At 38.4% G+C, this 23,264-nt stretch overlaps 1 protein-coding gene and 1 pseudogene across 1 annotated transcript; one reads left to right on the top strand and one right to left on the bottom strand.

The window, feature by feature from the left end:
* The window catches only part of LOC140516782 (olfactory receptor 5W2-like), a 197,441-nt pseudogene that overhangs the window by 91,177 nt on the left and 83,000 nt on the right, over positions 1 to 23,264 (top strand).
* On the bottom strand, positions 16,776 to 17,720 carry LOC140516674 (olfactory receptor 5D14-like). The gene has a single exon (XM_072627663.1). The coding sequence runs from the start codon at positions 17,718 to 17,720 to the stop codon at positions 16,776 to 16,778; it is 945 nt and encodes a 314-aa protein (XP_072483764.1).

A 23,264-nucleotide genomic window follows, 5' to 3' on the forward strand; every position in this document is an offset into this window, starting at 1 on the left:
AACTCAAAGTTTTATGAACGAATGTTGAGAATTGTTTTTGAATACAACTGGGAAATAAGAAATAGAGGTAATGAGGTATAGAAATCAATCTTGCCTTACAGGAAAAGAAAGAAGATGGGGATAAGAGACAGGAGGGGTGTGACAGAAAGGAGGGCATACTGAGTGCAGGGGTAATCAGAAAGCAAGGCGTTATGGGATGGGGGAAGGGAAAGATGGGGAGAAAATTTGGAATTCAAAATTTTCTGGAAATGAATGTGGAAACTAAAAATGAATTTAAAAATACTAAAAAAATTTTTTGATAGAATTCACTTGTAAATTCATCAGGCCCTGGAGATTTATTACTAGGGAGTTCATTTAGGGCTTGTTCAATTTCCTTTTCTGAGATGTGATTATTTAAGTACTCAATTTGCTCTTCTGTTATTCTTGGTAATTTATATTTTTTAAAATAATGATCCAACTCATTTAGATTGTCGAATTTGTGGGAACACAGTTGGCAAAATAATTTCTAATTATTGTTTTAATTTCCTCCTCATGGGAGGTTAGTTCATCCGTTTCATTTTTTGATGTTGGCAATTTGGTTTCTTTCTTTTTTAAATGATATTGACCACAGTTTTATCAACTTTATTTTTTCTGTCATAAAACCAACTCTTAGTTTTATTTATTAGTTCAATAGTTTTCTTAAACTCAATTTTCTTAATTTCTCCTTTGGTTTTCAGTATTTCTAATTTAGAATTGATTTAGAGATTTTCGATTTGTTCTTTATTGAGCTTTTTCAGACGCATGCCCAATTCATTTATCTCCTCTTTATGTATTTTATTCATTTAGGCATTCAAAGACATAAAACGTGCCCTAACAACTGCTTTTGCAGTATCCCACAAGATTTGGTAGGTTGTCTCATTATTGTCATTCTCTTGAATGAAGTTGTTGATTGTTTCAATAATGTGTTGTTAACCCACTCATTCTTTAGGATTAGATTGTCTAGTTTCCAATTAGTTTTTGGTTTATATTTCCATGGCCTTTGATTATATATAAGTTTTATTTCATTATGATCAGAGAAGGATGCATTGATTATGTCTGACTTTCTGAGATGGATTGTGAGGTTTTTAATGGTCTAGTACGTGGTCAATTTTTGGATATGTGCTAGTTAACACGGAGAAAAAGGTACATTCTTTTCTATCCCCATTAAATTTTCTCCAGAGATCTATCATATCTAACTTATATAGAGTTCTATTCACTTCTTTAGCTACTTTATTGTTTATATTGAGGTTATATTTATCAAGTTCAGAGAGGGAGAGGTTGAGGTCCCCCACTATTATAGTGTTGCTGTCCATTTCTTCCTGTAACTCCATTAACTTCTCCTCTAACAATCTGGATGCTATACCGCTTGGAGCATATATGTTTCTAATGAAATTTCTTCCCTGTCTATGGTGCCTTTTAGTAGGATATAGTTTCCTTCCTTAACTCTTTTGATTAAATCTATTTCTGCTTTTGCTTTGTCTGAGATCAGGATTGTTATCCCTGATTTTTTCACATCAGCTGACTCACCAAATATTCTGCTCCAATGTTTTACCTTTACATTGTGTGTATGACCCTGTGTCAGATGTGTTTCTTGTAAACAACATATTGTTGGATTATGGTTTTTAATCAATTCTGTTATCCATCTCCGTTTTGTGGGAGAGTTCATCCCATTCACATTCACAGTTATGATTACCATCTGTGTCTTTCCCTCCATTGCCTTTCCCCTTTTTTATGCTTTTAGTTCTCCCTTACCTTCCACAACAGTTTTAATTTTTGACCACAGCCTCCTTCAGTCTTCCCTCCCTTCTTTCCATCGCCCTCCCTTTTAATCCCGTTTTTCTTGCTACTTCTTCCCTACATTTTAGCCTCTCCTCCCTTTTATTTCCTCCTTCCCCTCCTAATGTCTATAGAGCTAATTGTATTTCCATACATAACTGAGTTTATTGTACCTTCCTTGAATCCAATAAGATGAGACTACCTCTCAAACAATGCTCATCTCCCTCCCCTCTTTCCCTCTTCTGTAATATATTTTTGTGCCTCTTCCTGTAAAGGAATTTATTTTTCTCTGTCTCCTCCTTTTCACCTCTCCCATTACAATCCGTTCCCACCCTTAAATCGCATTTGTTATCATCATATCATTTAATTTATACCCATTTCTTCTATCTAAGTATATCCCTTTTACTTTTCACAATAAATATACAATTCTCAAGAATAAGAGATATCATCTTCCCTTATAGGAATGTAAACAGTTTGCCCATATTGTATAAGTTTTTTCCCCTGTTTAACTTTTTACACCTCTCTTGAGACCTGTGTTTTAAGATCAAATTTTCTATTGAGTCCTGGCCTTTTCATCAGGAAGGTCTTGAAATCCCTTATTTCATTGAATGTCCATCTCCTTGCCTGAAATATTATGCTCAATTTTTCTGGGCAATTAATCCTTGGTTATAGTTCCAGCTCCTTTGGTTATGGAATATCTTATTCCAGTTCCTTAGATCTTTTAATGCAGAAAATGCGAGGTTCTGTGTGATCCTGACTGTAGCACAGCAATATTTAATTTTTTCTTTCTGGCTCCTTGCAATATTTTCTCCTTCACCTGATAGCTCTGGAATTTGGTATAGATATTCCTTGGTGTTTGTAGTTTCCGTTCCCTTTTGGGAGGTGAATGTTGGATTCTTTCAATGGTTATTTTGCCCTCTGGGTCTAGGATTTCCACGCAATTTTCTTTGATGATTTCATGGATGATACCGTCCAACCTCTTTTTTTTTTCGTCATGGCTTTCTGGTAGAACAATAATCTTTAGATTTTCTCTCCTGGATCTATTTTGCAAGTCAGTTGTTTTTCCAATTAGATATTTTAAGTTCTCTTCCATCTTTTCATTCTTTAGATTCTGTTTGACTGATTCTTGGTGTCTCAAAAATTCATTAGGGTCTCCATGCCCAATTCTATTTATTATCCAATTGCTGTCTTCAGTTAAAGATTGATTCTCCTTCATCAGTCCAATTGTTCCTTTTAAGGAGTTATTTTCTCCCATTATATTTTGGACTTCCTTTTCCATTTGTCCAAATGTCATTTTTAAATTTTCTGTGATTTATTTTTTCATATTTTTAAAGTAATTCATCAATTGTTCTTCTATTTCTCAAATTTGGGTTTTAAGGTTAAGCCAAGATGATGGAGTAGAAAGATGCACATAGTCTAGTACTTACCCCACAGCCCAAAAAATACTTGTAAAAAAGACTAACAACAAATTCTAGAGCAGCAGAAACCACAGAATGATGGAGTAGAGATGATTTCCAGTCCAGGGTGACCTGGAAGGCCAACAGGAAAGGTCCGTTGCCTTGGACGTGGAGCTGACTGCAGCTCCGTCTTGGCCACATGGTGCTAAGAGGGAAAGGGCCAGAGCAGGCCTCAGGCCAGCAGCTGCAGCGAGGCTACACAGATCCCTTAACCCTCATGCGTCAAAGTTCAGTGAGAGGTCTTTTTCACCTCTGTGACAAGGGAGCAGGGTACTCCCCTAGCCCCAGCCCCAGGTGGTGGTGACGGAGGCAGAGGCAGCAGAAGCAGCAGGTAGCCCTTCAGGTTGTGGCAGGCATCAGGCAGAGTCCATTGTTCGATGGTTGTAGGGCTCAGCTTAAAGTCCATGAGGGAACTGAGCAGCTGATCTGAACCTCAGCCATAAGCCAGGCCAGGGAGTAAACTCATCTCCCTGCACTGTACCACCTTGGAGTAACTGAGAACTTACCAGCCCCCAGAGAATACCCTACACTTGACAAAGAAGTCAACAGTCAAGGAAATGGTTGGGAAAATGCCCCCCAAAAGGGAAAAAAGTAAGATTATAAAAGGTTGGTAAACAGGTATTCTCTCCCATCCTTCCCATGAGGAAGAACAATTTTACTGTCAGAGGAAGACATAAAATTCAAGGATTCTGCATCTAAATCCTCCAAAATAAATAGGCAATTGGTCCCAGGCCATGGAAGAGCTCAAAAAAGACTTTGAAAATCAAGTAAGAGAGGTGGAGGGAAAACTGGGAAAAGAAATGAGAGAAATGCAAGAAAATCGGGAAAAGCGAGTGAACAGTTTGCTAAAGGAGACCCATAAAAATGCCAAAGAAAATGACACCTTCAAAAATAGGCTAACTCAACTGGGAAAAGAGGTCCAAAATGTTAATGAGGAGAAGAATGCTTTATAAAGCAGAATTAGCCAAATGGAAAAGTAGGTTCAAAAGTTCACTGAAGAAAACAGTCCTTTAAAAATTAGAATGGAACAGATGGAAGCTAACGACTTTATGAGAATGTAAGAAATTACAAAACAAAACCCAAAGAATGAAAAAATGGCAGATAATGTGAAATATCTCATGGGAAAACAACTGACCTGGAAAATAGATCCAGGAAATAGAATTTAAAAATTATGGGACTACCTGAAATCCACGATCAATAAAAGAGCCTAGACATTATCTTTCATGAAATTATCGAGGAAAACTTCCCTGATATTTTAGAATCATAGGACAAAGGAAATATTGAAAGAATCCACCTGATAGAGATCCAAAAGGAGAAACTGCTAGGGATATTGAAGACAAATTCCAAAGTTCCCAGGTCAAGGAGAAAATATTGCAAACAGCTTGAAAGAAATAATTCGAGTATTGTGGAAATAGAATCAGGATAACACAAGATCCAGCAGCTTCTACTTTAAGGGATAGAAGGGATTGGAATATGATATTCTAGATTTCAAAGGAGCTGGGATTAAAACCAAGGATCACCTACCCAGCAAAACGGAGTGTAATACTTCAGGGGAAAAATAGTCATTCAATGAAATAGAGGATGTTCAAGCATTCTTGATGAAAAGACCAGAGCTGAATAGAAAATTTGACTTTCAAACACAAGAATCTAGAGAAGCATAAAAAGGCAAAGAGTAAGGAGAAATCACAAGGGGCTTACTGAAGTTGAACTGTTTACATTCTTACATGGAAAGAAAATATTTGAAACTCTTGAAGCTCTTCTCAGTATCTGGGTAGTTGGAGGTAATATATATACACACACAAACAGATACATATATAAATATATGGATGTTATATATATATATATATATATATATATATATATATATATATATATAGAGAGAGAGAGAGAGAGAGAGAGAGAGAGAGACAGATGGACAGACAGACAGACAGACAGAGAGACAGAAAGCATAGGGTGAGTTGCATATGAAGGAATCATATCTAAAAAATAAAATTACGAGGTGAGAGAAATATATTAGGAGGAAAAAGGGAGAAATGGAATGAGGCAAGTTATCCCTCACAGAAGAGGCAAGAAAAAGCTTTTCCAATGAAGGGGTAAAGGGGGGAGGAGAAAGGGAAAATGTGAAGCTTACTCTCATCACATTTGGCTCCAGGAAAGAAAAACATGCACACTCAATTTTTTATGAAAATCTATCTTACACCACAGGAAAATAGAGGAGAAGGGTGTCCGGCCTAACTGCTGTGGGCTGCCGGGTCCTTCTTACCTAACTTAGGTCTTTGGTGATTAGCCAGATAAACGTAATGAGAGAAGAGACCTCCAGAGTCAAACAGAAGTGTAGGCTTTATTCCCGGATACCAGCTACATGTCAGCATGCAAGACGAGTTATCCCCATGGAGCCCCCTTCTCCTTCTGGAGGAGAGAGGAACCCTCCCCCTCTCAGTATGCAGGGCTAGTGCTCCCCGCGGGGGCCCCTCCTGGAGCTCCCTTCTCCCTCCCGAGGAGTAAGGAAAAAGGAACCCTCAGGCTTTCCTGTCCCCATTTAAGCTCTCCCAGCTGCATAGTTCGCTGGTGGACACCGTGCGTGCTCTCAGCCCCTTAGCCAATTAACAACAGGTGTGCTCAGACCACGGACCAATCTCAAGGATGGGATGCTCTCCCCAGCAAGTTTCCACTGAGAAGAGGTGGAAAAACAAGACAGCTCGTGTTTCACTCCTCAATTCCAAGCTGTTCCCTGGGGGGCCTCGTGAGAGCTCTGAGGTTTAGAAGCCCTCACCTTTACCTGCCCTGAGAATGTTCACTTGAAAACCGAGCTTACACCCCAACAGAAGGGGATAAGTTGAGTGGGGGGGATGATGGAAGGGAGGGCATATGGGAGGAGGGAGCAATTAGAAGTATACACAATTGGGAAGGGACAAAGTCAAAAGAGAGAATAGAATAAATGGGGGGGGGGCAAGATAGGATGGAGTGAAATATAGTTAGTGTTACATAACCTGACTGTAATGGAAGTCATTTGCAAAACTACACATATGTAGCCTATATTAAATTGCTTACCTTCTCAGTAGGGATGGGTGGGGAGGGAGGAATGAAGACAAGTGGAAACTCAAAGTTTTAGGAATAAATGTTGAGAATTTTTTTTCATACAACTGGGAAATAAGAAATACAGGTAGGGGATATAGAATTTTATCTTGCCCTACAGGAGAAGAAGGAAGATGGAGATAAGGGAAAGAAGGGGTGTTAGTGGGGAGGCCAAATTGGTGGAAGGGGCAATCAGAATGCAAGGTGTTTTGGGGTGGGGAGAAGGGAGAGATTGGGAGAAAGTTTGGAACTCAAAATTTTGTGGAAATGAATGTTGAAAACTTCAAACAAATTTTAAAAAGTCCTTAAAAAACATGAGTTTTAAAATACTTCCTGAACCCTCCCAAGAATGATATTTGCGTTTGAGATCAGTCCATATTTTCTTCTGAAGTTTCAGATGGGAGTACAATCTCCATGCTGACCTCTTTGGTATTTGTGTTTTGGTCCTTCTCCCCATAGAAAGATTCCATGTTCTTTTCTGCTTTGCTTCTTCTTCATGATAATAACCCTTTTCCTGGCTTTTAAAGTAGATCTCTGCATCTATTGCACAGGGAGCTCTGTTCCACAGTTCCTGTGTCTAAAACTTGAGGCTATGTTTGAAGTGGACTTTGGTTCGTTCAGCTAGAAGCATAAATGCTTCAGTTTACCTGGTGGTAGGGTGGCTGGTGTTTGAAAGCAGAATCCATGTGAGGTCCTTTTGGGTTTCCCCACAATTGCACTGAAGTTAGCTCGTTAACTGTGGGTGTGGGGTGGTCTGGCTACAACAGGTCTCCTCTGATGAGCTAGAGCATAGGCAAGATCGGTGGTTAATGTTCCTGTCTTAGCTAATGTCTGCCTGATTCCCCTGGGGTGCTGAGGCATGCCTGGAGTCCTAGTGTTGGCAGTTGTTGGTTTTACCCCGCTGGGGCTCAGGATCTTTTCCTATTTTTTTGAGGTGGGGCTGTCTGTGAGCTCTCTGATTCTGCAGTGGTCCCCTTTTGCCACAGCAAAAGCCGTCTTTCTAGCCTCAGGGGCTGAGTCTGTTTTCCCCTCTGCTGCTCCCACTCTTCCAGGGCTTTTCCTGTGGAAATTCTTCTGGATTAGTCAAGCTCAACAAGGGAAGGGAGATAACAATTACCAATCATTTCGACATCTGGGCTCCTGGAACTGAAAATCCCCCATACATTTTATTAAAAGATACACAGATACCATTTTTATTGTCTGTGTTAACACGTTTTTAAGAATTGCTAACTGCTCCTTTATAAGCTCATTGCAGCCCATCAGTGTTGTGTGTGTTTGTGTGTGTGTGTGTGTGTGTGTGTGTGCGTGTGTATGCAATACTCAGTATCTGATGACAGGAATCAGGAATTTGTTTTTCATGGACCAGGGTACTTATTAACACAAGAGGTATTTCCACTTGAAATTAACTTATTAGAGCTTGGAAAATGTCTTTGATGAATAACCACGTGAAGAATATTTCGCTAAAGCACACCCAAAATGGGTTTTATTTATATAAAGACCTTTTCAACCATGAGTTAGGCACTGGAAATATTTGCAGCCTAAATTTGTCTGTGCGGGCCTGAAAACGTCACCATAGCTCCAGGCAAAATGTTGTTTAATTAAATAAAGTATGTAAACATGGTTGTTTATTTATTTGATGCCTTAAATTTTAAAAGGAACTTTCTTCTTTGGACTCCTTTAAGATAGATAGGCATATAACCGTGCATGTGTATGTGTGTGTGTGTGTTTGTGTTTGTGTGTGTGTTTTCAAATTTTATAGCCATACCAACTGAGACTCAAAAAATTAAGTAACCCATTTTCACACAGTTAAGAAATTTGGCGTTCTAAGGCAATTCTTGTTAGTCCAACGATCGTTCTAGAAGTAGCTTATACACTCTTGCCTGCTCCACTAATTTGTTTATATTATCAATCTTTATACTTAGATCTTGTACTCATTTGGAATTTATTCTTGTGTACGATGTCAGGCGTTGGTCTCTGCTAGTTTCTGTCACACTGTTATCCAGTTTGCCCAGGAAATTTTGTCAAACAGTGAGTTCTTATCCCAGAAGCTGGGGTCCTTGGATTTATCAACAGTAGATTACTATATTCATTGATTACTGTGTCTTGAGTACCTAACCGATTCCAGTAGTCTACCCTTCTGTTTCTTAGTCAGTACCAAGTGGTTTTGATAAATGCTGCTTTATAATACAGTTTTACATCTGGCAGACCTAGGCTACCTTCCCTAGCATTTCTTTTCATCAGTTCACTTTATATTCTGGACTTTTTCTTCTTCCAGATGAATTTTGTTATCATTTTTTCTAGCTCCAGAAAATACTTATCTGGTAATGTGATTGGTATGGCACTGAATAGGTAAATTAATTTGGGTAGCATTGTAATTTTTATTATATTGGCTCGCCCTCCCCACGAGCAACTGATGTTTTTCCATTTATTTAGATCTGACTTTATTTGCACTAAAAGTGTCTTGCAATTTTGTTCACATAGACCATGGGTTTGTTTTGGCAGGTTGACTCCCAAATATTTTCTGGTGTCTACCTTAGCTTTAAATTGGATTTTTCTTTCTATCTTTTACTGTTGGGCTTTGCTAGTAATATATAGAAATGCAGAAAATTTGTGGGGGTTTATTTTGAAACCTGTAACTTTGCCAAAGTTGTTTATTATTTCAAGTAGTTCTTTACTTGAATCTCTGAGATTCTCTAAGTATATCATCATATCATCTGTAAAGAGTGATAACTTAGTTTCCTCTTTGCCTGTTCTAAGTTCTTCAGTTTCTTTTTCTTCTCTTATTGTTACAGCTAAAATTTCTAATACCATACTGAATAATAGTGGTGATAATGGGCATACGTGTTCCACCACTGCTCTTACTGGGAATGCAACTACCTTATCTCCATTGCATATAATGCTTGCTGAAGGATTTAGGTCGACTTTGCTTATTATTTCATGGAAAGTTCTATTTATTCCTGTGCTCTCCAGTATTTTGTCAAAAGGTTTTTATGCATCTATTGAGAAAATCACGTGGTTTCTAATAGTTTTGTTGTTGACATGATCAATAATGCTAATAGTTTCCCTCATATTGAACCAGCCCTGCATTCCTGGTATAAATCCCACTGGATTATAATGTGTTATTCTGGTCATAAGTTGCTGTATTCTTTTTTGCTAATACCTTATTTAAAAACTGTACATCTTTATTCATTAGAGGACTTAGACTATAACGTTGTTTCTCAGTTTTGATTCTTCCTGGTTTAGGTATCCAAACCATGGGCAACTAGGTGGTGTAATGGATAGAACACCAGTGCAGGAGTCAAGAGGACCTGAGTTCAAATCTCACCTCAGATACTTGGCACTCACTAGCTGTGTGACCTTGGGCAAGTCACTGAACCCCAATTGCCTTATCCTGGGTCATCTCCAGTCATCCTGATGAATATCTGGTCATTGGATTCAGATGACTCTGGAGGGGAATTGAGGCTGGTGCCCTGCACAGCCCTCCCTCACTCAAAACAAAGTCAAGTGCATGTCATGTAATTATTTCTGTGATGACACGGTCTTCTCCAGAAACGAGGGATGAACACACACATCCAAACCATATTTGTATCATAAAAAGGATTTGGGAGGACTCTTTCTTCCCCAGTTTTCCCAAATAGTCTATATAGTATTGGAATTAACTGTTATTTAAATGTTTGATAGAATTCACTTGCAAATCCCTCTGTCCCTGGAGATTATTTCCCAGGGAGTTCATTGATGTCTTCTCCAATTTCTTTTCTGAGGTGGAGTTATGTAAGTATGCAGCTTCCACTTCTGTTTGTCTGAGCAATTCATATTTTTTTAAATAACCATCCATCTCATTAAGATTGTCGAATTTATTGGCATACAGTTAGGCAAAGTAATTTCTAATTATTATTGTAATTTCCTCCTTATTGGAGGTGAGTTCATCCTTTTCATTTTTGATACTGTCTATTTGGTTTTCTTCTTTCTTTTTTCTTAATCTCCTCTTTCTCTCTTTTATTCATGTAGACATTCAAAGATATAAAGCTTCAGTATCCCATAAGATTTGATAGGTTGTCCCATTATTGTCATTCTCTTGAATGAAGTTGTTGATTGTTTCTAGGAATTCTTGTTTAATCCACTCATTCTTTAGGATTAGTTTATTCAATTTGCAATTAATTTTTGGTCTATTTTTCAATGGCCTTTAATTACATATAATTTTTATTGCATTATGATATGAGAAGGATACATTGACTATCTCTGTCTTTCTGCACTGAATTGTGAGGTTGTATGCTATAGTACATGGTCTATTTTTGTGTATATGCCAAGAACCACTGAGACAAAGGTGTGTTCCTTTCTATCCCCATTGAATTTCCTCCAGGATCTCTCATATTTTAACTTATTGAGAGTTTTATGCACCTCCTTAACATCTTTCTTGCTTATTTTGAGGTTAGCTATATCAAGTTCAGAGAGCAGGAGGTTGAGGTCCCCCACTAGTATAGTTTTGTTGTCTATTTCTTCTTATAACTCCCTGAACTTCTCCTCTAAGTACCTGCATGCTATACCACTTGGAGCATATATGTTTAGTAATGATATTGCTCCCTGGTCTATAATGCCTTTTAGCAGGATATAGCTTCTTTCCTTATCTCTTTTCAATAGATCTATTTCTGCTTTTGCTTTACCTGAGATTAGGATTTCTACCTCTACTTTTTTACATTAGATGAAGCACAATATATTCTACTCCAACCTTTTACCTTTACCCTGCATATATACCCCTTTTTCAAATGTATTTCTTGTAAACAACATACTGTTGGATTATGGTTTTTAATAAATTATCTTACCCATCTCCATTTTGTGGGAGAGTTCATCCCATTCACATTCATATCCACATCCCATTCACACACACACACACAGACACACACACATATCTATGTCTTTCCCTCAACCCCTTTTCCCACTATTTGTGCTTTTAGTTCTCACTTTTCCCTTCCCTTCCACAATAGAGTTTTAATTTTTGACAACCACCTCCCTCAGTCTTCCCTTCCTTTTTTCAGTGCCTCTCTGTTTTACTTCCATTTGCCCTTACTAATTCTTTCCTTCCTTCTAATCTCCCCTCCCCTTTATTACCCCCTTCACCTCCTACTGCCTATAGAGCTGGCTGGATTTATATACTTAATTAAATTTCTTGTTCCCTCCTTGAACCAAATTGAATGTCTATCTCCTTGCCTGAAATATTACACTCAGCTTGGCAGGGTAATTGATCCTTGTTTGTACTCCCATCTCCTTTGACTTATGGAGCATCATATTCTAGTTCCTTCAGTCTTTTAATGTAGAAGCTGCAACGTATACTTGAAAGTATACTCTATACTTGAAAGGTTTGTTTCTGGCTGCCTGTAGTATTTTCACTTTTGCTTGAAAGTTCTGGAATTTGGCGATGTTATTCTTTTGTGTTTTTAATTTGGGATCCCTTTCTGGAGGGGAACTGTGAATTTTTTTAATGACTATGCTGCCCTCTTCTATCTTTTCATTGTTTAGATTTTGTTTAAATGATTCTTGACGTCTTATAGAGTCATTAGCTTCTACTTGCCCAATTCTAATTTTTATCAAATTGCTTTCTTCAGTTAACTTTTGCATCTCCTTTTCCATCTGTCCAATCATTTCTTTTAGGTAATTATTTTATCCACTTAGGTTTTATGCTTCCTTTCCCATTTGTCCAATTTTCCTTTATAAGGAGCTGTTCTATTCAGTGAATTCTTTTTTCATACTTTTAAAATCATTGGTAAGTTTTTCTTCTATTTCTCTAATTCGGCTTTGAAAGTGACTTTTCAGCTCTTCCAAGAGTGCTCTTTGTACTTTCGAGCAGTTCTTAATCCATTCTGAAGTTTCACATGCGAGTACAGTCTCAATGCTGACCTCTTTGGTATTCCTGTTTTGGTCCTTGTCCCCATGGAAATATTCTGTGATCTTTTCTTTCCTGCTTTGCTTATTACTCTTGATGACGAGACTTCCTGTGTGTAGCCTCTGGTTCTTTCAGCTAGAAGCTAAGGAACCTGGTGCTGAGCTGGCTGGTGTGAGAAACCAGAGGCCAAGAGAGGTCATTTGGTGTTTCCCTGGATTTGCCCTGGAGCTAGCTTGTTAACTCTGGGAGAAGGTGTGTTCTGGCCAGAGGAGTTCTCTCCTCAACTGAACTAGAGCAAAGGTAAGCTCAGTCATTGGTGATCACAGCTGCCCTAGTGTCTTCCCGTTTCCCCTGGGCGCTGCAGCACCCTTGGAGTCCTGGTGGTGGTGGTTGCGAGACTCCACCCCGCTGTGGCTTCAATTCTCCTCCACTTTCACTGAGGTGGGCCTCTCTGGGACATTCCTGGTCCTACATCACTGAAGGGATACTCCTTAGCACTTTTCCTAACCTGAGGTGCTAGGAGACTGTTTGTTCCTTCTGCTGATCCCACTGATCCTGGATATTTGAGGGAAAGTATTTTATGGTTATTTCAAGGTCAACAAGGGGAGGGGAGATGGTATTTATCTATTACTCGGCCATTTTGGCTTCTGGAAGTTCAAGTAGATTGCTTACAGACATTCAGTCAGGGGACTGTTACTCTCAGGAGCAGCTGCTGCAGACACCTGAGGGTCCACAGCTCTCACTTGCTCAGTTCTGCTGGACCCTCATCCTGGGGTGTTTTGCTTGAGATTCCACCATGCTACCACTGCCTCAGTCCACCCTGGGACTTTTCTGTTCGACCCTGTGGTGGCAGGGACGCCCTGTGCTGTGCACTGTATGCTCCTCCACCCCTGTGGAACATATCCCTCCCCGTCAACCTTCCAGTCTTCCCTGGTCATGAGACGTTTTCTTAATATGATATTCTGATTATCATGGTCAAGAGAGAGATTTTATATAGGGAAACATTTTAAAGGAGTTTTTTTCATATTGTAGAGACTGTCTGGGGTAGAATAGAAGTATTATTTTCTATCAATGATGAAGTCCTTAGAGATTCCTGTTTTCAGATGACACTGTGATGATAAAATTTGAGTTCTATAACATCATAAACTGATCACAAGGAGATCCCTAAGCCCATAATCGATCAAAAGCTTAATCATTGTTGTACAAATGTGATATTCACAAGGCCTGCAACAACCATGAATATCCCAGCACAATTCTGAATCATTAAATTCAAGAGACTCTCCACATGGAAGACAGAACAAAACATTTCTTTAAATATCATAAAATCAAATCCCAACAACAGAAAGCCAAATCCATTGCAGCAACAAAGAAATCTATACACAGTAACAACCATCCCCAACCCTTCCTTGTGTTAGACTTCCCACAAACCAACTTCCTTAAACAAATCACAAACAAGCTCTCCCACTCAAACTAGTTGCTTCCTTTCCCACCTCTTATTGCTCTGTGACTAACTTCCTCTCAGCATTGCTCTAGTTCTGCCTTTTCCTGCTCCACCCTCCCTGTTCCACGTGACTTGACTCATGTGACTCAGGCTTCCACGTGATTTAAACAGGTCACATGGACTTATTAATGGATGGGAAAGGTCTTCCTATTAAGAAGCAAACTAACATTAATAATAAACAAAAAGTGCATTATCAATACAGTCATTAACATAGAAAAATATTAAGAAAATAGAAAATACCTATAGCCCAAATTATGATATTCTATTGGATGGCCAGCCCGTAAAATTGGTCTTAATTATTTATCTATTTTTGTAGCTATATCTAATTTATATTCCTATATCTATCTTTCATGTATATAACAGATACACACACATATATATGTACACATGTAAAATAGATTTCTAAGATATCTCTATCATTCATTATCATTTCTAAAAGTAGCTTGTGTTTAAATAATTTTAATGTATTTATATTTGCTAATTTTACATTTATGTTACATGTATTTGTCGGACTTTGTTTCTCCTCCAAGGGAAGGTCTTTCTGAGTAGGAATTGTTTTATTCCTTACATTTTTATGCTGTTGTTTTTGTTGTTGTTTTTATCCCTTTGTGTCTGACTCTTCATGACCTTACACTCTGTACAATCCATGGTATTTTCTTGGCAAATATACTACAGTCGTTTGTTATTTCTTTCTCCAGCAGATTAAGGCAAACAGAAGTTAATTGACTTGCCCAGGATTACACAACTGGTAACCCTCTTAGGCTGGATTTGAAGTCAGGTTTTCCTGACTCTAGGACCAACGTTCTAATCCCTGAGCCACTAGCTGCTTCCTAGGCAGACAGATGTTAAGTGAGGTGTTTAAGGTCACACAACTAGCAAGTTTCTCAGGCCAGATTTGAATTCCGTCCTTCCTGATTCCAGATTTGGTGCTCTATTCACTGAGTCTTCTAGTTACCTCACCTATATACTTGTATATACCTGTTTATACATCTCTTTATTGTTATTTTCCTGTCTATCAGTCTATGTCAGTCAAATTGCTAATGATAAAGGCTATGTGTATTTTATGCATATGGAAAATAATGAGTTTAGAAGGAAGAGAATGAATTAGATTGTTTTGAGGTAATTAAAAAGCACTTTCCATAACTCTCTAGACTGTTTAAGTTGTCAGGAGTGGGACTGTCATTGTATAAATATGATGGCAGCATGTTCTTCCCATATTGCTTACCCTAACTATTTCAGAATTTTCTTTTAAAAATTCATGATTTGTTTATTTTAGCATTTTCAACAAAAATCAAATTCTGCACTCTTTTTTTCTTCAGTCCCTACCCCATCCACTGAGAAGAAAAGCAATATGATAATGATTATACATGTGAAATCATTTAGAAAATATTTGCATATTACAAAAAATAAGAAAATATTCGTTTTTATTTCAGTCTGCACTCAGAGTTCGATAGTTCTCTGCCTTGGGGTGAATGGCTTTTTTTTCATCATGAGTCTTCTGGAATTGTCTGGGATCATTTTATTGCTCAGAGTAGCAAAATGATACATGGTTGAACGTTATCAGAATGTCACTCTTATTGTGTACAATGTTCTGGTTTTGTTCATTTTACTTTGCATCAGTTTTAAACCTTTTGGTACTTACTAGCTATGTGATCTTCAGCAAATCCTTTACTTTTTCTCTGCCTATTTCTCCATCAAAGTAAAGAGAATGCTGGGCTATAAAATCTGTAATATCAGTAAAGTCCGTTTCTTCTCTAAATCTTTATCTTACAACATTGACAATCACAGCCCATATGTAAGCACGTATGTATATATGTGTACTTCTATGTGTGTGTGAAGATTCATGCAACCTGTCTAAACATATCAATAGTGTGTATATAGGTACATGTATAAACATGTGTAATAAGTAGGTGTTCAAATGAATGTGTGTACATGTACACATGAATATGTAATTACATGCGTGTGATGAGAAGAGAACACAGTAGGGGTCCAGATATTACCTGCTTGGATATTAAGGGGAAAAATATTCTTAGTGTTAACTATAAAGATTGGGAAAGATGCAAAAATATAAAGACAAAAACATTTCAAAGACACTAAATGGCTAACTTCAATTCTAGAACATTAGTGTTGAAGAATGCTAAATACGTCCTTCTAGAATAGTGATGAATTAAATATGGAGAATGAGACATATATTTTTGAATATGGCTGTTAGGATTTTATTATTTTTAAAAAAAATCATTTACAAAGATCAGTTTCAAATTCTCTCCCTTCCTTCAGTACCTTTTGCACTCATTGATATGACAAGCATATGACATCATGCAAAACATATTTCCAAGATAAGAATTTCAGGCATCGTTTTAAAAAGTACTTTTTTGAGTTGGTATTGTTGTATTGCATGTGTTTTCTTTTTTAATTGTAGGATTGTGTGGGTGGGAAAGCAAATTTATGATTATTCATGAAAATAAAAAGTAAAATTAAATTGAAGTCACATAAGAATGAAATATTTTCCATTCCATTTGAAGTATCACATAATGAAAGCTGATTTTGTCTGCATGAAGTCAACCTATGTGAGTTATTTTAGGATCATTTCTTGCAACTGATAGGATTCCAGCATCCTGTGACATCATTCCCTAAATCAAGCTGTTTTTTGAATCAATAGGAGACTTGTAACTGAAGCAAACAAATTTCAGGAAAAGTGAATTTTCAGCTGCAAAATGTCAATATCATGATTATAAAAATAAGAGGCACTATGTTCCACAGAATAGTTGCAGGGATTAGTTGCTGAATCACCTGATTTATTCATCGTCAATGTATGTGCCAGGTATAGAAATACAATGAGAAACAGTGTGGTATACTAGACAAAACACTCAATTAAGAATCAGGAGTTTAAAACTTTCACTTGATCACTATGATAATCTAACTTTGTGATTCTGGGCAAGTTTTTTGTTGTTATTGTTATATTACCCCCCACTTTATGATCCTTAATTTATTTTTAAAAATGAGGTTGCAAAAATGGATTATATTTCATCTATCAAGCTCTAATGATCTAATGACATGGAGACAAGCATGATCAATGAGAAAAAGCATTTCTGTATATCAGTTTCCTGAAGGCCTGCTTCACGTCTTTGTTCCTCAAACTGTAAATTAGGGGATTCAACATGGGGTTCACTACTGTATAAAAGACAGAGGCCACTTTGACTGTACGCCTTGAGTTTTTGGAATTGGGAACACAGTACAAGGAAAGGATGGTTCCACGGAAAATGGTGATGGCTGTCAGGTGGGAGGCACAAGTGGAGAAGGCTTTACGCCTCCCACTGGCTGATTTCATCCTTATTACAGTGCCAAAAATAAAAGTGTAAGAGGCAAGGATGATGATCAGGGTACTCACCTCATTGAATGTAGCAAAACCAAAAAGCAGTAAGTGTGGGACATGGATATTTGAGGAAGAAACAGAAATAAGAACAGTATATTCACAGAAAAAGTGGTTGATGATTTTGTAGCCAGAGAAAGTTAATTGTAGGGCAAAGCATAGGAGTACAAAGGGACCAAACATGCCCCAGAGATAGGATCCAGCCACCAGCAGGGCACAAAGTCTCTGAGACATGGCAACTGTGTAGAGCAGGGGATTGCAAATGGCCACAAAGCGATCATAGGCCATCACAGCAAGTAGGAAGGACTCCGTAACCACTGCAGTACAAGACAAGAAATATTGTAGCATGCAACTGGAGTAAAAGATGCTTTTATCCTTTATAACTAAATTCTCCAAAAGCTTTGGTGTGACAATGGAAGAGTAACAGAAATCTACAAAGGACAAATGGCTAAGAAAATAGTACATGGGAATATGAAATTTGGGATTTACTTTGATGATTAAGATCACGCCAAGATTCCCTATGACTGTGATGATATACATGGCCAGGAACACCAGGAAAAGGAATACTTTGAGCTCTGGATAATCGGTGAATCCTAAGAGTATAAATGTGGTCACAACACTCTGATTGCTGTCAGTGTTCATCATGGCTCATGGAAAGGGAAACAGGGACTCAATCTTGTAGAGCATAACAGCATGTAGAATAAAGACAAAATTGTTCTGGACCCTCTTTCTGTTCCTATGAAGACAAGAAAATGAGAAGAAATATGTTTTGGGGTTAGGTTTTCATACAAGAATAATTGTTTTTTGTGGACAATTTCTGTGAATATGCTTGGGAGAGTTATTTACAGGGACAGATATATCATTTAAAAATCTCTGTTAAATTTCATCTAACATTAACAATGTTTCTAACTCTTCTGATATATCATTTTAAAAGTATTGTTGTGTCCCTGATGTCACCAGCATGACCACTCCCATCACTGTTGACAATGATGTCACTTTCCAATCTTTTCATCCTAATTGATTTTATTCACTTTTTTTCTACATGGTCTTGATGACTAATCAAAGTACTATTATTTATCAATACTTTTTAATACTTAAATTCTTTATTATTTTTAAAGCACAGACACTTGGTCAGTGCCAAGGTGACAGAGTAAAGGCAGGGACGCAACTGAGCTTTCCCCCAAACCCTCCAAATAACGTTAAAAATTACTCGAAATAAATTTGAGAGCACCAGAACCTAGATAAACAACAAGTGAAACAATTTTCTAGTCCATGACAACTTTGAAAGTCAGATGGGAAGGTCTGTTGTACCAGGGTGAGAGAGGAGTGTAGTCCAGTGCAGGGTGCACCAGTACAGACCAGGCCCCAGTAAAACAGGAGCAGGTCTTGTATCAGCAGAATTAATGAGACTGGTGGTGGATTCCAGACCTTTCAGCCCACAGACAGTAAGAGGATTGGATAACGGGTCAGAAGATTTACAGAGGTCCCTTTGGTGGCATTGCTTTTCTTGCATCTGGGTGGCATCAGTAAGTCTTAGTCCTAGTGCAAGGAGGAGCACTAAAACAGTAGAGATCATGGCCTGAGTGGAGGGGGGACCCTGTTCACAGTTGCAGAGTTCAAAAAAATGCCTTTGGCTGCTCACAAAGCAGTGCACAGTACAGGAGAGTAGTAAACATACCTCTCCTTAGACCATACCACGTTGTAAGAGCCAAAAACTTACAGGTCTCTAAAACTACTTCTGAAAAGAGCTGCATGAAAAACCTGAAACTTAGGGCAGTTCCCTCTCCACTTGGAAAGCAGAAGCACACTTTAACATAGACTTAAAAGTCAAGAAAAAGAGTGGAAAATGAGCAAACAGAGAAAAATTTGACCATATAAAGCCACTATGGTGACAAGGAAGGTCAACACACACAGTCAGAAGACAGCAAAGTAAAAATTCCTTCATCCAAAGCCTCAAGGAAAATTATGAATTGGTGTCAGGCCATAGAAGAGCTCAACAAGGATTTTAAGAAAAGAACGTGAAACATTGGGAAAGAAATGAGAATGGTTCAAGAAAATCCTGAATAAAATAGTTAACACCTTGGTAAAGGAGACACAAAAACACTGAAGAAAATAACCCCTTAAAAGGAAGAATAAGTGAAATGATAAAAGGGGCACAAAAATCCAATGAAGAAAAGAATGCCTTGCAAAGTAAATTTGGCCAAATGGAAAAAAAAGTATAAAAATTCACTGAAACTTCCTCATTAAAAATTAGATTTTTTAAAAAGGAAAAGGAGGAACAAAAGCTCCCTGGGCAAAATAATTCCTTAAAAGTTAGTATTGGCCAAGTGGAAGTTAATGTCTTTAATGAAACATCAGGAAACATTAAACAAAATCAAATGAATGAAAAGTGTTGGGACTGGAAGCTCAATTCCGTGTGGACAGTCTCGGGCAGGTAAAAGTGGGACTTCTAAATCTTAGAGTCTTACGAGGCCCTCCATGAACAGCGGGGGTTCGAGAAGGTCAGACCGAGCTAGCTCGGCTAGCTCGGGTATTTCCGCCTCTCCCCCGGAGATACCTGATGGGTGGAGTCTCCCTGCCCTCGAGGTCGTCCCGGATTGGAGCACACCTAGTTACCTAACAGCACGGTATTGAGATGCAAACTGTGTGGCTGAAGATTAAGTAGGATTGAGGAAGCCTAAAAGCTCTCTTAGCACGTGTGGAGCCAAAGAGAAAAGTAGGGCTCCGCTTCTTTTCTTTCCTCTCTCCCCTCCCCCTCTCTCCCCCGCTTGTACTTCTACTTCCAATCCCTTAAATCTCCCCCTCTTCGTCCTAAGAAAGAAGACCCCCTGCACTTGTAACCGAAACCCTGTAATAAAGCTCAACCCCTGTTTGACTCTGGAACGTCCTTTCTCTCATACGTGCATCCGGCGTGGCCAGCCAAAGACCTGGACAGGTAAGAAAGACTCGGGTAGCCCAATACAGGCCTCTAGGCTTGGCAGAAAAGAAAACGAAAGAAAATGTGAAATCTGTCACTGGAAAAAAATAACTTACTTGAAAAATGTCTAAAGAGGGATAGTTTACTATTTATTGAACTACCTGAAAGCCATGATCAAAAAAAGGGGCCAGCCACTATCTTTCAGGGAATTATCAAAGAAAACATCCCGGATATTCTAGAGCCAGGAAGTAAAACAGAAATTGAAAGAATGTACTGATCACCTCCTCAAAGATCACAACATGAAAACTCCCAGGAATATTATAATCAAATTCTAGATCTCATACATCTAGGAGAAAACAATGGAAGTAGTCAGAAAAAAAATAACTCGAATATCATGGAGCCACCGTCAGGAAAAGCACAAGGTTTGGCACCTTCTGCATTAAAGAATTGGAGGGCTTGGAATACAGTATTCCTGAGGAAAAAAGAGCTAAGATCACAACCAAGAATCACCTCCCATCAAAAGTTAGTATACTCCTTTCGGTGGGGAGGGAATGGAAATTTACTGAAATGGAGGACTTTCAGGCATTCCTGCTGAGCAGAACTAAGTAGAAAATTTGACTTTCAAATAGCAGATGCAAAAGAAGCATAAAAAGGTTAATAGGAAAGAGAAATCATAAAAGATTCAATAACGTTAAACTGGCTATATTCTTACAGGGAAAATTCTATTTTTAACTCCTAAAAACTTTGCAATTATTAGGGCAGTTAGAAGGAGTATACATAGAAAGCAGAGGTGTGAGTTGAATGTGATGATATCTGAAATTAAAAAAAAAAAGGTAACAAATGAGAAAGAAGAATGCACCGGGAGAAGAGGAAAGATAAGGGTAAAATGAGATAAATTTTCTGACATAAAGGAGACCTGAATGAGATTTTGTCAGGGGAAGGAGGAAAATAATGACAGTGGGGATGGGAGCAGATGACCCTTACTCTTATTGGAATTGGCTCAAAGAGGGAATAATCTACACACTCAATTGGTGGTAGAAATCTGTCTTATCATAGGAAAGTACGAATGGATGGGAATAAGAGTAGGTGGGGGAACTGACAGAAAGGAGGAAAGGATAGTTTGGGGGAGGCAAAAGTCAGAAGCAAAACAGTTTGAAAAAATGAATGTGGAAAAAGAAGAGAGAGAGAGAGAGAGAGAGAGAGAGAGAGAGAGAGAGAGAGAGAGAGAGAGAGAGAGAGAGAGAGAGAGAAGGAAGGAAGGATAAAGGGGAAAAACAGGATAGGATGAAAGAAAATTTGTAGTTGATAATCATTACTGTGATAAAATTGAAGTGAATTTCTTTGATAAAACTTCATTTTGCAAGCATGCAGAAAAGTGAGTCACATAAATGTACAGAAATAAGATCCATTCCCCAACTGATAAATGGTCAAAGTATATGAACAGGCAGTTTTCAGACAAAGAAATCAAAATTATCAATAGTCACATAAAAATACTTTAAGCAACTATTGATGAGAGAAATGCAAATTAAACAAACTTTGGGTTACTACATCATATCTCTCAAACTGACTAGTATGACAGGAAAGGAAAATGGCAAATGTTGGAGGGGTTGAGAGAAAATTAAAACCCTAATGTACTATTGGTGAAGTTATATACTGACTCATCCGTTTTGGAGAGCAATTTGGAAATATGCCCAATGGGTTATAAAACCAGGCATGATCTTTGATCAAGCAGTATGATTACTAGGTCTATATCACAAGAGATTCAATAAAAAAGGAAACACGAAAAGTGTCTTGTATCAGCAAGGACCCCAGAATACACAGGAGGACCTACCGTCAAAATTCTTACATCTATTTTTCTAAAAGGAAAGAAAATTTTAAGTGGTCAACAATCTACTTTAATCAAGCACATATGTCATTCACTTAGTTCAGGGGGAAAAGTCAGCACCCTGAACATCAGAGAAAATATACACAGAAATTACAAGCAGAAACTACAAACAGAAAGACCAACAGACAGGGCTTCTAACTGTCTGAGCATAGACAATACATGCTTCATTACCAGAGAGAGAAGCACCAACATCTGGGTTTTCAAAACTGGAAGAGTGGGTCTTCTTAAAATGGCTGTCCAGAGTATCATCTGGCAAACAAACCTTCTTCCCAAAAATAAGCCCTAAAGTCAAATCTCACCTCAGAGTATTTATACACTTGTCACAGCTGGAGGGCAGGATCCTCTGACCTAGAGCCTCAATAGAAATTCAGAAAAGGTTCTCGAGGCCTATAAATGGGTGGAGAACATCTAATTAACATCATATTCCACCCTAAGATCTTTCATGCCCATAAAATAGGCAGCTTGAATCAGAATAGGTGTTAACATTTTAAGTAAATACAACATAATTCCCATAAAATAAACACATTGTGAGCTTTACATTTGCAGAATATATAATATAACATCATTCTTTAAGGGTCAGTCTTTGGGGAGTGAGTGATCGGTTCTTCCTTCCTCAATCCAAAACAAAATGTTCAAATAAAATCCTTTTGGGAGTGTGTCATTCTCCTCACACTGACGTGGCAGGCACTCTCAGTTATAGGCTCTAATGAGCAAAGTCCTAGTTGTAATAATGCTCCAGCATCAATTTCCAAGTTCTGAGGGGTGGCTGGGCAACAAAGTCATCAGGGTGAAGTCCTTAGAGATACCTGGCACTTCCTCCCACCCTTCATAGACAGCTCTACCCCCTGGGTCCCAAACTACCCCAGGAGAACAGTGCAAAAAAGCTCACTCAGTGCTTTGCTGTGCAGTACCCATCTTGCCCCAGGGCTAAACTTTGAAGTCCTTTGAACTCCCGCCTGGGTTTGCACTCAGGTAACTCTCCACTCCTGTTCCAGGGCTCACCTTTCCATGGTGGGCACACAAGCAGTTCTCCACTGCTGATGGGTCATTTCGCAGGCAGTTTTCTGCTCCTGTTCCATGGCTCTGCATGCAATAAAATCTCAGGGCATTCACCCCTCCAACATGGTCTGAAGACTGGCTAATTCACTCACGCCCTGGCTCTGGCCATCCCCACCTCCCAGAATTCTACCGAGCAATAGCCACCACAATTGGGAAACAATGAACAATTATCCCAGCCCCCATACTTTCCTTTTAGTTTGCAGACCCTGCCCAATTATGCCATAATAAATATATCAGCAAGGACCCCAGCATGCACAGGAGGGTCTGCTATACTGCTTCTTAGATCTGCTTTTCTAAAAAGAAAGCGGCTTTTGAGAGACCAAAAATC

Source organism: Notamacropus eugenii, chromosome Y (assembly GCF_028372415.1).
Source record: "Notamacropus eugenii isolate mMacEug1 chromosome Y, mMacEug1.pri_v2, whole genome shotgun sequence".
Classification (NCBI taxonomy): Eukaryota; Metazoa; Chordata; class Mammalia; order Diprotodontia; family Macropodidae; genus Notamacropus; species Notamacropus eugenii.